The following is a 15000-nucleotide window of genomic DNA, read 5'->3' as shown; positions in this document are numbered from 1 at the left end:
TACTGTTTTCCTTAGCAGAGTCAACGTATTCAAAATGTACTAAACGTGTCCTAAGCTTTCAGTAGTCCTACCAGAGAGTACAGTACACAGTACTACACAGTACAGTAAATGCGATGAATTCAATGAATCTCAAGGTATTGAGTTGAATGAGAGAGAAAGAAAGAAAGAAAGAAAGTGGGAAGATTTGGAAAGATTACCCTGCTGGATCCCAGGACAGAATAAGATAATGGTGGAATCTCTGAATCACAAATATATGCTGTGAATATTTGCCCTAATCATGGGCCAGGCTGAGACTCATGGGGGAATTTGCAGGTCACTCCCTCTGCATGTAAATGAAGGTCTCACTGAGTAACTGGGATTGGAAAACACTTGACCCCAAAAAAAACGCACAAAAAACGGAGAGGAATTATGATGTGTGTGTATCCACGTGTGTGTGTGCTTGTTATTATGTGTATTGTTTATGATCTGTTTTAAAGATCAACATTATTTGACTTCTCTCTCTCTCTCTCTCCCTCTCTCTCTCTCTCTCTCTCCCTCCCTCCCTCTCTCTCTCTCTCTGTGCAGAGCTATGGGAGCTGAACAGGACGTGGGTGTTCCAGGGGTCCGGGGAGTCCCTGCAGCCCCAGACCCTGCTGCTGGACGAGGGCCATGAGAGGATGTACGTAGGGGCCAAAAACACCCTCTACTCCCTCAGCCTGGAGAGGGTTAACACACACCACAGAGAGGTGTGTGTGTGTGTGTGTGTGTGTGTGTGTGTGTGTGTGTGTGTGTGTGTGTGTGTGTATGTGCGTGTGTGTGAGTGTGTGTGCGTGCGTGCGTGTGCATGTTTGTGCATGTGCATGTGCATGTGCGTGCGTGTGTGTGTGTGTGTGTGTGTGTGTGTGTGTGTGTGTGTGTGTGTGTGTGTGTGTGCAACATCTTCAACTCGTATACCATTAGGTCAGTAGGTGCAACAGAGTGCCAGTGATGTTAAGGTGTCTTCCCCGTGTCTTCTCCTCAGATCCAATGGGCCAGCTCTGAGTCTCAGGTAGAAGACTGTATGATGAAGGGCAGAGAGAAGGTAGAGAACTAGTCACTGACTATCCTTTAAATAACGCTAGATTTTGAATTCTTCTGTATTTGTAATAGTGAATCCATGCGACATTGATGAGTGAATCTTAATATATCTTAATAACTATGTCATGACACCATCCATCCCTCCCTCCCTCCCTCCCTCCCTCCCTCCCTCCCTCCCTCCCTCCCTCTCTCTTCCCCCTTTCCCTCCCTCCCCCTCTACAGTCAGAGTGTGCCAACTTCATCAAGGTTCTGCATCAGTATAACCACACCCATCTGTTGGCGTGCGGAACTGGAGCATTCAGCCCTCTCTGTGCCCTGGTCAGGGTGGGACACACAGGACAGGTGAGAAGGGGGCAGCTGGGGTGGGGAGGTTTTACCTGTTGGGAGGGTGTGTGTGTGTGTGTGTGTGTGTGTGTGTGTGTGTGGCGGGGGGGTTAGGGTTGGGGGTGGGTCATTGTTTCCTCAATGACCTGTAAAACACTTAAAACACCTTCTGGTTGAGTTGTGTGTCCTCTGAGAGAGAAAAACAGAGAGAGACAGAGAAAGAGAGACAGAGAAAAGGAGAGAGAGAAAAGCAGTGAGAGAGAGAGAGAGAGAGAGAGAGAGAGAGAGAGAGAGAGAGAGAGAGAGAGAGAGAGAGAGAGAGAGAGAGAGAGAGAGAGAGAGAGAGAGAGAGAGTTACTGTCGTTCGTGGGTCCTCTGTGAGAGTAGGAGTGTGTGTTTGTTTGACTCTGAGTTAGTTGATATGATCTCTGACTGCAGGCCAGGCAGGAAAAACAAACACCACCACCGGGCCTTCGTTAGAATAAAGAACAGGACAAGGGTGAGGGAGAGACTGGAGGAATGAGAAGAATGCTACAATGGCTGAGGTCACACTCAAGGTCTGTGTGTATCTGGTGTTTCAGATACACCTTCTGCGTGTATCTGGTGTTTCACTGTGCGTACAGTCAGGCTCTCACGAAGGAGAGAGAGACAGAGAGAGAGAGAGGGGGAGATAGAGAGAGAGAGAGAGAGAGAGAGAGAGAGAGAGAGAGAGATGGGAGAAAGTGAATATTAAAGAACATTCCAGAGAAATGATTAGATTCCTCCAATGTGGTTCATATTGGAGTCAACCAGGGGTTTGTCATGCAGAATATACCCCTCTCTCTCTCTCTCTCTCTCTCTCTCTCTCTCTCTCTCCTCTATTTCTCTCTGGTCATGTCACTGGAATGTTCTGAAAAGTCTAGTTTTCTACCAAAATGAATGTAAACAGGAAATTATACACAGCTTCAGGATGGGTTGGGAGCCACATCGTCATACCGTGGCTGGCTTCCTTATGGTCGTAGTGTGAGTCAAGACCCAAGCTCCAGACATTTAATTAACACATGTTTACAGTGTGGATTCAAGAAAACCACAACAATATCTGGTTGGTTCTTGTTCAAAACTGTTTGGGAATCACATGTACGAGTTGTCATGACAGACGTTTCTCCCCTACGGGTTAAACGAGAGAAATATCAAAGCAACAATGATGATAACAATCAAAGCTGATAATATACTGTACACGTTTGTGATTAAATCAGATGGAAAATGACGACAGGGAGAGTGGGATTGTTTGCTATCCCTCCTTTATTGGACTTTCCAAATCAAATAAGCTATCTAGCTCTGTGGGAACATGTTGATTTTGACCCACCCAGCACCGCAGGGTTGTGGTTTTGATTGAATAGTCATACGAGCGATGGCTTCTGTTATAGTTGGCTTCAGTTACAGTACAGCATCGAGGATCTGGCCACACACACACACACACACACACACACACACACACACACACACGCGCACACACGCACACACACACACACACACACACACACACACACACACACACACACACACACAGCAGGTAAAGGATTGGCACAGTAGGGGCTTGTGAGTTGTCATAAATCAAGATTAGCCATGCTCTCTGATAGTGAAAGTCAAAAACACTGTGGTTGGGCTCAGATCATCATCTCTATGGTTGTGCAGGAAGTTTGGTGTGTGTGTGTGTGTGTGTGTGTGTGTGTGTGTGTGTGTTTGGACACTTTATGGGGGGGATGTCTTCCCACTGGGCAGATCAGGTGGGTAGAGACAGTCAAGATCAGTCTAGAGCTGGGCATCCACATTGGGCCTTCATATTTGTCATCCATCATTCTCTTTCTCATCCATCTTTCACTCTCTTTCCCATCCATCACTCTAACTTCCTCTCTCCCTCTATCTCTCTAGTCCTCATATTACCGACTGGGGTTATGTAAGCATAACGCTGTGTGTGTGTGTGTGTGTGTGTGTGTGTGTGCGCGTGTGCGCATGTGCACGTGTGTACGTGTGTACGTGTGTGTGTGTGTGTGTGTGTGTACGTGTGTGCGTGTGTGTGTGTGTGTACGTGTGTACGTGTGTGTGTGTGTGTGTGTCTGTGTGTACGTGTGTGTGTGTGTGTGTGTGTGTGTGTGTGTGTGTGTGTGCATGTGCGTGTGTGTGTGTGTGTGGTGTGTGTTTTCGTTGCTCACTACTTCTGTTGGTCCTCAGGACAGGCTGTTTCATCTGGAGGAGGAGAGTTGAGAGCGGGAGAGGAAGATGTCCTTATGACCACAAAAGCCCCTGTACCTCCACTCTTTCCAGTAAGAAACACTGTCACTGTGGAAATATGTCTTTAAGGAGAGATGCTCTTTCTGTATTAGCCTTTCAAGTCTTATGCTCATTTTCTTCAGTCCAACCATTTAAAAACACAATTTAATGGTTTAATACTAAGACAATACTGCCATCCTGTGGAAGCTAGTTTGTAATGAATGTGTAACACCGGTAATATGATATATATATCTATATCATACACAGACCAACACATACACACACACTCAGTTATTGATGCTGTCGGTAACAGTTTACTTTAAGGTGCCGTCTATAAAGAATTTATAAATAGTTCATAACCAGTTTATAAACTGCAGTTTACTTGTTTATGCATTATTTGAAAACCATTAACAACACGTAATAACTCATTCATTGAAATAGTTCGATAGCAACTAAGCTCACTATTTGGCAAGTACCAAGTGGCTATTGAGAATGTAAATTAAGTAAGTTATAACTGTTTGTTAATGGTTTATAAATGATCAATGAACAAATAAACGACAGTTTAAAAAGCAGTTAGAAACCATTTCATAAATCCTTTACGGATTGCACCTTGAAGTGAATAGTTACCATGTTGTTTTACTGTGTCAGGGGGAGAGCTGTATGTTGGCCTGTACACAGACTACTGGGAGAACGACCCGGCTCTGTGTCGCCTGAACAACCAGAGCTACACACGCACGGAGAGAGACGACAGACAACAACTCAACGGTGGGTGTCTGAGTTCACACGCCTGTTTGTTCAGTGTCATGATGGTGTTAATGACCCGTTCATCAGTCTCCCTGCTCCTTCGTACTGTAGTTCACTGCGACCTTCTGATTTTCGAAACTTGAGGATAGATGTAACATCCTTCATTTTGTCACTGAAAAACCCGTGTACATTTCTTGAAATGCATGAATTGATGATGTGTGCTGTATGAAGTATTAATAACCTTCACGTTGCTGCTACTGCATATCTCCTGACATGTGAAGTGTGTTCATATATAAATGAAATATCAATAAATCACAACGACTACACAAAGACAACATATTCCAAATTCTGTTTTAACAGATTTTTTCAATAACAATTTTTAATTCAAATTCAAAGTGAAAAATGATTCATCTCATTCCCGAAATCGAAATTGTGTCATTCACTTTCAAGAACCACACTTTCACCAGCAGTCCAGGTTTTGCGGGGAACATAGTGGTCTGGAATGCGGTGGAATAAAAAACAGTGATTACAACAGGTCCTCTTACAGAGGTCAGATCAGCATTATCATTTGAGTGGATGTCAACACGGTGGATCTGTCCCTTCGGTCCAAAAAGGTCCGCATAGAGCGTTGAGTCAGCCTTTTTGGTCACATTGGTGAAGTACTGGAGACGGTCATCAACGTGTGCTGCCTGCAGATTGGATAGAATACACGCAAACAACAACAATAGAGCATAGCTAGCTAGTCTACAAGGAGTATCTTTCCAAAATGTTTTACTTACAATTGAAATGAAAAGAGAGGATAGATATTACGATGGATACACTGGGCCCAACTTCAGCCCAAAAGGAACCTATTTTAAAGAGAGAAAATAAATGAAATAACAATTAATACTGCTGTACCCAGCTGACCTGCCACCTTACAGAATACAGTATAGTGTATTAAGACTAGTAAATGAAAAAGAAACAGTTGCACAGTGGACAGTTGTACCACCATCCCATTGTGGATCAGAGTTCGAGTCAGTTGAATTTAAATTTTCAATGACTTCTCCATAAACTGAAAATAAGAAGCGTTTTTTTTCGAATCTGCATCCTACTTTCTACACACTATAATCATCAATGTTTATTCGCCCAGCAATTCTATGCCGGGAGAGGGTCTTTAAAGGTCAAACATATCGAACGGTTTGTCGATGCTACCAAAAGTATTCTCTTACCCTGTTACCTCGGCAAAAGAGGACAAGTGTGTGTTTTTTCTCCGGAAAAAAAAGTCTCAAGAGGCAGGTTTGCGAACAGGGTCTTGCTGATGTCCCTTTCTCTTTCAATTTAGGTTGTGTCTGACTTTATTGTGGGACTCCCTCAAGGAAGTGAAGATAGTAATGCTTGTTGATAGATATCAGAATGTGTTAGGAAACTATCTACTACCTGCACAGTACGTGTGGTATTAACACTACAGCAATGCCACAAAGCCCATTTGCATTCATGCCAGTTTGTTTTTTTATTGCTTTTTGCAATTGGCATTTTGGAAGCAATGGCCTGCTGCTTTTGTCTGCCTGATTCTGAAGGTCTTAGTTGTACAGTATATTTATATGTTAATGTACGTTATGCTAAGAAGATGATACAAACGGAGCACCCATTGCTTTGTACAATAAAATAAAATATAAATAAAATATAGCTATATTAGCCACTATGCTTCATGTTGTGACATTTCACAAGCACTGTTGATAAAGATTAATAGGTTTCTTTCTCACTCCGTCTCCCTCTCCCTACCCCCCCCCCCCCCCCTCCCTCTCTCTCTGTTGTGTTTTCCTTTTTTCTCCAGAGCCAAAGTTTATTGGGTCTGCGGTTATTCCTGATAACGATGACAGAGATGATGATAAAGTTTATCATTTCTTTACGGAGCGAGGGATGGACGCAGAGGGGGCTAACAAGGCTGTCTACACCCGCATCGGAAGGGCCTGCGCGGTAAGAATGCTGTATGATGTACCGCAATCAGGGCTGGGGTCAGTTGATGTACCCCAATCAGAGTTAGGGTCAGTTGAATTCCAATTCAGTCAATTCAGGAAGTCAATTGAATTTACAACTCAATTATTGTGTGCTATTTGTTTTTCAATGATTTCAATCATCTGAAAAAGAGAAGATTTTTACATCCAAAGTTGATTGTAAATTCAATTATCTTGCTGAATTGAGTGAATAGAAATCAAAGAGACTCCAACCCTGGCTGTAATCAATATTAGGGAGGATGTTTAAAGTCAATTAGGATTGACTCTATATCTCTCCTTTCTCTCCTCTCGTGTCTCAGAATGACCAGGGAGGTCAGAGGATGTTGGTGAACCGCTGGAGTTCATTCCTCAAGACCCGTCTCATCTGCTCTGTGGCTGGAGCTAACGGCATTGACACACACTTTGATGAGCTGGGTACGGCTGTGTGTGTGTGTGTGTGTGTGTGTGTGTGTGTGTGTGTGTGTGTGTGTGTGTGTGTGTGTGTGTGTGTGTGTGTGTGTGTCATTATGTCTATGAGGCAGTAAAAGTAACTAAGAGCTGATGTTTAGTTTTACATATCCACAACATATCACCATATTATATAAGTTCCAAAAACATGTTGAACTTTAATTGATAACATGATGCCAGATATGTATGCATCTATACGTTGTATTCTTCAAGAATAAATGGCAATATATCATTTCAATATCCCAAAATGGATGTACCAATCCAAGATTGCCCCTTTAAGTGGCGTCACTGTATGTGTTTCTGGAGATTCAGGGATTCACTAGGGATAGCCCCAGAGATATATTCAAAATCAGCTGACACAGGAAGAGACAGGGTTACAGGATGAAGTGGTACTGTAGAGGAGAGATATGTGAGATGTCTGATGGAGTCTTCCCCTCTCGTTTGTGTTCCAGAGGACGTGTTTGTGTTGAAGAGCAAAGACGTGAAGAACCCAGAGATATTTGGCCTCTTCAGCACAACAAGGTCAGTTCAGGGAGTCCCAGAATGGCTGCTCTCTCAATGATGCCAAATGTTAATAATTTAAGTATTCAACCTAGACTTCTCTCCCCCCTCTCTCTCTCTCTCTCTCTCTCTCTCTCTCTCTCAGTGCTGTGTTTAAGGGCTATGCGGTGTGTGTGTACCACATGGATGATATCAGAGCAGCATTTATCGGGCCGTTTGCCCACCGGGAGAGACCAGAGCACCACTGGACCCCCTACGATGGCAAGGTCCCGTACCCACGACCCGGATCAGTGAGTCAAAAGACACAGTTTCAAGTTCGGTTATTTGTAGAACAATGTTTTGGTGTGATACTATATTTCAAAACACAACTGACTTCATGTTGGTGTCTTCGGTAGATCTTCAAACACATAGGAGTCCTATGATATCCTATTCAAGCGCCGACATTATATATTCACAGCAGTCTCCCTGTTACTGTGGCAGCTGCCCTTTGAGAGGAGGTGTGTGTTACAGGTCTGTGTTGAACATCCCCTCTGAATGTCAGAACTAATGTAACTGCCTCAAAGGTCATAGGAGGAGAGAGAGGGCCTGACTCAAATACACTTCTTTTCTATGCTTTTATGTTCTGATAGAAGGGCATAGTGTAATCTCTCTCTCTCTCTCTCTCTGGCTCTCTTCCTTCCCCCCCCTCTCTCTACCCTCCCTCCCTCTCACCGGTCTCCCTCTCTCTCCCTCCCCAGTGTGCCAGCAAGGTGAACGGTGGTGGGTTCTCCAGTTCTAAGGAGTTCCCAGATGAGGTTCTGCGTTTCGTGCGTTCCCACCCTGTGATGTACCGTCCGGTTCTCCCTCTACATCGCAGACCCATCCTACTGCAGACAGAATCAGGGGGGAGAAAACTGACCCAGATCGCCGTGGACCGCGTCCAAGCCCAGGATGGGCACTACCACGTCCTTTACATTGGCACAGGTAAACACATTGAGCGATTGGCGTTATATACTAAGAAGAGTATGACTTAGGCTGTTTGAGAGAAGCTTTGAATCCCAAGGAAACTGCCCAGTGGTGAGAACAACGTTGTTTGAAGTACAGTAGATCAACCTACAGCACTATAGCAGGTATCAAAGCTGTGTGCTGGAAAACATTGTTTGTGTTTAGGTAGTGGGTGGTGGTCATTTTATTCATTTTTTCTTTTCTTTTTCACAAGCCATAACGTCACACTTAAAACAGCTGTTGGTCATTAATAGAATTAGATTGGGGACTGTTGAATATATAACTCTGAGATCCACAGCAGTTTAGTTTAGTTTAGTTTAGTTTAGTTTAGTTTAGTTTAGTTTAGTTTAGAAAGAAAGAAATAAACAAAGAAGATACAGTCATTACATATACAGTGTATGTGCAGGGTAGAGAAAGAAACCTAACACGGGCTCGTAGAGGAGCCTCGCCCATCAACACAGAAAGACAAACATGCAGGTCAAAAAGTCAACATTAAAACAATTTGACCTGAGAATTCCATTTCACAGGACTTGCTTTATACTTCTTGGCCTCCTTTCATTTCCTGACATTGTGGTTGGCTGTGGAGGTGTTGTACGTTTCTTTAGTATGTTTTTTTGGGGGGTTGTGTTTGTCTGACATGAGACATGAGAGGATGTTCTTTTCTCGTCAAGATGACTCAGTTGTGCTGAAAGTGATCAGCATCTACAACAAAGACACAGACACTATCGAGGAAGTTCTGCTGGAGGAATTGCAGGTGTTCAAGGTACAGCGATGTTACCTGGTGCCACTATGTGGCCAAGAAATGTACAAAAACACCTTTCAACATTCAGCATACATGTTGTGTTTTTATTATTTTTTTGCAGTGCTCCACTTTGTGGCGATAATTGTATTTACAGAATTATAGTGATTTATTTTTTTGTTTTAACTTGAAAGTCTAGACTTCAACACATCAAAAAAAATGTTAATGTTTCTGCTTTGCAGGTCCCTGTGCCAATAACGGAGATGATAATATCAGCCAAACGGGTATGGAAAGTTCTTTTTTGGAGTATACTTACTGTGCAAAACTGAATGTACTCTTAATATGCAGTACTCTCCTTTAACCTCAAGGTGTCAACAGAGTGCAGAATTTACATTTAACGACAAGCCTTACACGTCCACTATTTATATGTCATAATGTGAGGAAGCGTACAAAGAAGCATGAAGATGATGATCAACCTTTCATCTTATTATGGAGTAAATTAGGTCATCAAAGCAACAGCATATCTCGTGTTCACATGTGTTCTTGTGCTGTTGCCTCCATAGCAACAGCTGTACGTAGGGTCGGAGGTGGGCGTGGCTCAGGTGAAGCTGCACCAGTGTGACCTTTACGGCTCGGAGTGTGCCGACTGTTGCCTAGCGCGTGACCCCTACTGTGCCTGGGATGGCCTCACATGCTCCAGTTACTACCCTGCTGGAGTCTACACCAAGAGGTGACACACACACACACACACACACAGACACCAGACACAGACACAGACACAGACACACACACACACACACACACACACACACACACACACACACACACACAGTTAAAGAGGGTGTGTATACACACCCACACACGCATGCACACACAATCACACACGCATGCAAAGACACAGACACAGACACACACACACAGACACAGACACACACACACACACACACACACACACACACACACACACACAGACACACACACACACACACACACACACAGTTAAAGAGGGTGTGTATACACGCATGCACACACATACACACACACACAGACACAGACACACACACACACACACACACACACACAAACACACACACACACACACACACAAACACACACACAGTTAAGGAGGGTGTGTGTGTGTATGTGTGTCTGATCCAATTCTCTGTGAACTGTCAGACAGTTAGAAATGTTTATACCTCAGAGGTGTCACATTAGCACTTTATCCAGTGGTAGCACTTTATTCAGTGTCTCTTCTTCTCCTCATCCTTTTCCCCTTGCTCTCCCAACGCTCTGTAAGACTTTTATGTAATATGTGATATCTTATTTTATCTGTCAGTATTCACTAGTTCAAGTGTATTCTGTATCTCTCTCTCTCTCTCTCCCTGACAGCAGAAGGTTCAGGCGACAGGATGTTCGCCATGGTAATGCTGTCCAGCTGTGCAATGGGCTCCACGTTGATGGTCAGTGCGTGTGTGTGTGTGTGTGTGTGTGTGTGTGTGTGTGTGTGTGTGTGTGTGTGTGTGTGTGCGCGTTCGTGCGGGTGTATTTTTTAGCATGTCGTCAATATTTGAGTGTGGTTTTCCATCTGGGCTTCACCTCCAATCCGTCTGATTTATGTTCAATTGAATGAGTTTGTGATGTTCTACACATGGACATGCTTGCATGGCTCTCATGGCCCTCCAAAACAGCCTGGCCCGAGATGATACCATGTGATCTGACTCTGGCCAATGCCATATGGCTGGGCTGAGGTGAGAGGGAGGTCAATGTGTGGGTATCGTAGTACATGTCAATACCCTTGTATGCACTTACATTTATGTTACATTTATGGCATTTAGCAGACGCCTTCATCCAAAGCGACTTACAACAAATACATTTGTTTAAGTAAGGGAATCGTCTATCCATCAGTCATCACAAGATAAAGTAATCAATGCTCAGACTAGGGGCCATTGGCAGTCACAATGCGAGAAGAAGGATTATTTTTTTTATTTTTTTTATTAACAGGAGAGAAACTTGTACAGGGGGGTAATGGGGGTGAAGAGGTCTTTGGGAGGGACCGTTAAGATGTAGCCTGAAGAGATGGGTCTTCAATCTACAGAAGATTGGTAGTGACTCTGAAGTGATTTAACACACACTTAACAGATGATGAGAGGAATGCTTTCTTCTGGTCTATGTGTTGGACAATAGAGAGGTCAGGAGAGGTTGTGACTATCGAATGCTTAACAACCTCTTTTATCTCATTGTGTGTGTGTGTGTGTGTGTGTGTGTGTGTGTGTGTGTGTGTGTGTGTGTGTGTGTGTGTGTGTGGGTGTGTGTGTTCAGAGGAGCAGTGGCAGAAGGCTGAGGAGAGGCTGGTGTATGGGGTACAGAGTAACAGTACTCTGCTGGAGTGTACCCCCCGTTCACTACAGGCCAGAGTACTCTGGTTCATACAGAGAGGACCGGAGAGAGAGGAGGTGAGATACATACACACACACACACACACACACACACACACACACACACACACAGACAAATCCCCAAAACACGCTCACAGGTACACAAACACCCACGCAATCACAAACGCAGACACAGTCACACATCTTCAAAAAGGGAAAGATCATTTCGAAAAAAACGCTGTATCTTCTTCTCTTTGATCACTCTGAGACGTTCTGGCTGTCACCGTGCCACAGTACGAGCTCAGCCTACATCTCTGCTCAAGGGCAGCCATGCATAGAAATGCCTCCTTTTCATCCCTCCCTTCTCTGCTCCTCCTCCCCTCCCATCCCCCGCCAGGTCAGAGGCGACGAACGCATTGTCACGACGTCCCACGGTCTGCTGTTCCTTCATGTGCGGAGTTCAGATGCTGGCGTGTACGTGTGCCAGACCGTGGAACACGGATACGTGCACACGCTACTGCGCATCACGCTGCACGTGCTCGGCGGGGAGAAGGTGGGGGCGCTGCTACGCAAGGACCAGATGACGGGGGAGTCGGAGGGAGACGGAGAGACCGGAGCAACCACCTGTCTCCCCTCTACAACTACCCCTCCGGGCCCCAGCGACATCCCCGGCCCCAGGCTAACAGGGTCACATCTCACCCCCGGCCCAGGCCCAGGCCCAGGGTCTCACTCCAGGCAGTGGTATAAGGAGTTCCTCCAGCTGATTGGCTACGGGGACGCCCAGAGAGTAGAGGAGTACTGTGAGAGGGTGTGGTGCTCGGAGAAGAAACGAAGGAAGACCAAGGGTCCTCTGCCCAAACGGAGGTACGCCCCCCCCGGGGGGGAGAAGAAGGCGAGGGGGGCGAGAGGGGAGAACTCTCATCGATCCCCCAGACACACCCTGGACACCTGAGAGGGAACAGACATGGACTAAAACACACACTGGGGTTCTGGTTGGCTACATGTGTTCACCAGGTGTGAGGTTTGCACCTGTTTATTCAGTTGGATAAAACCTAAAACCTAAAAAAAACAAAACATGAAACACACGTATGCTAATGTCCTTATTGTACTATTAAACTGCATTATAGTTTTGTTCCATGCTCTATGCTTCATTCCCCTTTGATAACAGGTGCAAACCTAGCCCCCCCTCCCCCACCCCCACCCCCCACCCACCCATACTCAGCAGATGTATCCATCACAGCAAGAGACATGTTGGATGAGCTGAACTGTGTAGGAACGACGTGGTCTCTGAGGTAAAGAGGCAGAACTGACAGCAGCTCTCTCTGGACTGACCCTGATACAAACAAAGACAAAGACAGCCTCACGTTCAACTGTTGTTGAAACTTCTTTAACGCTAACCGTGTGACAATCTCTCCTTCCGAATCCCTGGAGAGAGAGGAAATCCACAACTTTTACGCACATGGACAGGTGGCGAACACTTGTCATCTGTATTGCTGTAAGTAAATTATGAAAGGCTTCTGATTTGAGTTTTGTAGTATTTTAGATGTCATTGATTCAACTGGAATGTGGTATGCTTACAGTATGGTACTGTGTTATATCTGTTATGTTTTTGTTTGTGTACAGTGTAACGTTAAGCTTCATTTATGCTAGATGACATATGAAACACCAACTGTAATATTTGGGCAGATCTCATCTTTTGACATGTTTGCTTATTTGGCTCAGGAGATCTACATAATCAGTTAGTAGTCTGTTAGTCATGGATGGTTATTGGAAGAGAGAACCCACTCTCATGTTGCAGTCAAATTCTACTTCCTGAGCTTTGAAAACATTGCGGTCAGTTATGGTAACATATAGTAGCTACCACTGCACTTTTAATTTGGCAACAATACATTACTGAGAATGTGCTATTGATGATAAATAGTGGACTCTAGCAAATGAAATACTGTAGATGGACGCCCATAGTCAAATAATGAATAATCCAAGCACTTGAGAAAAGTCAATATCTACCTATGTTGATATGTATAGGCCTAGAGTGTATATCCACAGCTGCATTTGTGATTCAATAAAAATGTCAACTTGATTGTGTTGTTTTCAATAGGTAAAAGCTTTGGATTCAGGTTACCAAGTGTGTATCCATCCATGTGGTAAATGTATAAACTGTGTATTCATGAGCCCAAATGGTCATAGTGTGACAGAACCGATTGATTAGTATTTGTGTATGCTCCTCCTCCGCCCTCCAGATTCCTTGCATAAGTGGCCAGAGGAAAAAATAAATAAAATAAGTATCACTCATATTGACATTTCATCTGGATATGTTGTTGGGGGAAATAAAAGCAGTGGACTGTGACAAGGCTGGCCATTGCCTTGTGCATGTGCAGGCTTTAAAAACACACTGACATGAAATATCTTCATTTACTACATTTATTTTGTGTAAAAAGCAAGTTAAAACAATAAAACGGTTGGCAATCCAGAGTTTAAAACCACGCCTTACCTTGGTGCGAAAATGCTTGACATTTATTCTGGCAAACACTAGAATCTCTTTCCTGGTCCACCGATTACCCTCATAACACATGCTATGTCCATGGGATACAGTTACAAAAAAACACTATTGTTTGCTTGAGGCAGTGACAACAATTCGGAGGACCATGCTTCTGAAAATAATTAATTTTGGTCAGACCCCCCAAACCCAACAGAAGAAGCTGCATCTGTAAAAAAAAAAAAAAAAAAAAGAAATGCTCCACACCTCTACTTATGACAGAAAAACTATCATCGACTATGACCAGTTGAGCTAATGACACACAAACACAATTGTGTAAAATAATTTCACAATCCTTTTGAACAGACTCTCAATTTATCTGTTCAAGGGGTGTCTAGTGCCACTTTAGAAACTTTAACATCACCCACGAGACGAAGCAGCTAACCTCGACCAGAAAGTCTAATTGAAAGCATCGAATTATCTCCCGCTCTGGCAGTGTGAGGGGTATGGTTAAATACAATAGATCTCCATCAACATCACTGGATGATGGAAAATCGACTACCGCCTTCGTCACGACAGACTCGATTCTTGCTCTGGTCTGGAAAAACCCAAACCAGATCACAATCTGCTGGATGATAGGCACCACTATGGAAACGAAATTCACGTGTGTGTCCAAGAGCCTCGCGACCGTTTGTCCTGCAAGTGAACATGAACAGGAATGTCTTGACACTAATGGATGCTGAAAGTTGCTCTTTTATCAACTTGATAGAGAGTAGAGAACTGAGGAATTGCGCTGTTACGTGACTGACGTACAACTTCTTCAGTTCATTCTTGCTGTAAAGGCATGAAAGAAAGATCATATTAATAATAACAATAATCATAACCTGTTCATATTCGTATCAAATCATTCACAGGACTCAATAATTACTTTGACAATATCTTTGTCCCCACATTGAATCATATAATCAATATATGATATAAATATAATCAAATATAATATAAATATATACATATACAGTATACACAGTGTAAATTGCTTGAGAAGATCAATGAGTTCTCCGTGGAAGAATCTGGCATCTCTGGGCTTGCAGAACACTTCGCAACTGTTGT

At 43.9% G+C, this 15000-nt stretch overlaps 1 protein-coding gene across 1 annotated transcript in view; it reads left to right on the top strand.

The window, feature by feature from the left end:
• sema3e (sema domain, immunoglobulin domain (Ig), short basic domain, secreted, (semaphorin) 3E) overlaps positions 1-13656 on the top strand; it is a gene marked incomplete at its 5' end in the record, with an annotated part of 27620 nt that extends 13964 nt beyond the window's left edge. The window contains 17 exon segments of the mRNA XM_083667210.1: positions 565-725; positions 1001-1060; positions 1279-1398; positions 3592-3617; positions 3619-3683; positions 4279-4395; positions 6188-6330; positions 6668-6782; positions 7268-7337; positions 7462-7606; positions 8054-8279; positions 8972-9063; positions 9282-9323; positions 9603-9769; positions 10429-10499; positions 11359-11492; positions 11812-13656. Of these exon segments, the coding sequence (XP_083523336.1) occupies positions 565-725; positions 1001-1060; positions 1279-1398; positions 3592-3617; positions 3619-3683; positions 4279-4395; positions 6188-6330; positions 6668-6782; positions 7268-7337; positions 7462-7606; positions 8054-8279; positions 8972-9063; positions 9282-9323; positions 9603-9769; positions 10429-10499; positions 11359-11492; positions 11812-12366 (2309 nt within the window). The 3' untranslated portion in view covers positions 12367-13656.
• Between the last annotated feature and the right edge of the window lie 1344 nt (positions 13657-15000).

The sequence above is a fragment of the Argentina silus genome (assembly GCF_951799395.1).
Source record: "Argentina silus genome assembly, chromosome: 3".
In the NCBI taxonomy this organism is placed as follows: domain Eukaryota; kingdom Metazoa; phylum Chordata; class Actinopteri; order Argentiniformes; family Argentinidae; genus Argentina; species Argentina silus.
The sequence above is the reverse complement of the archived record's forward strand: the minus strand, read 5'-3'. Positions and strand labels throughout refer to the sequence as shown.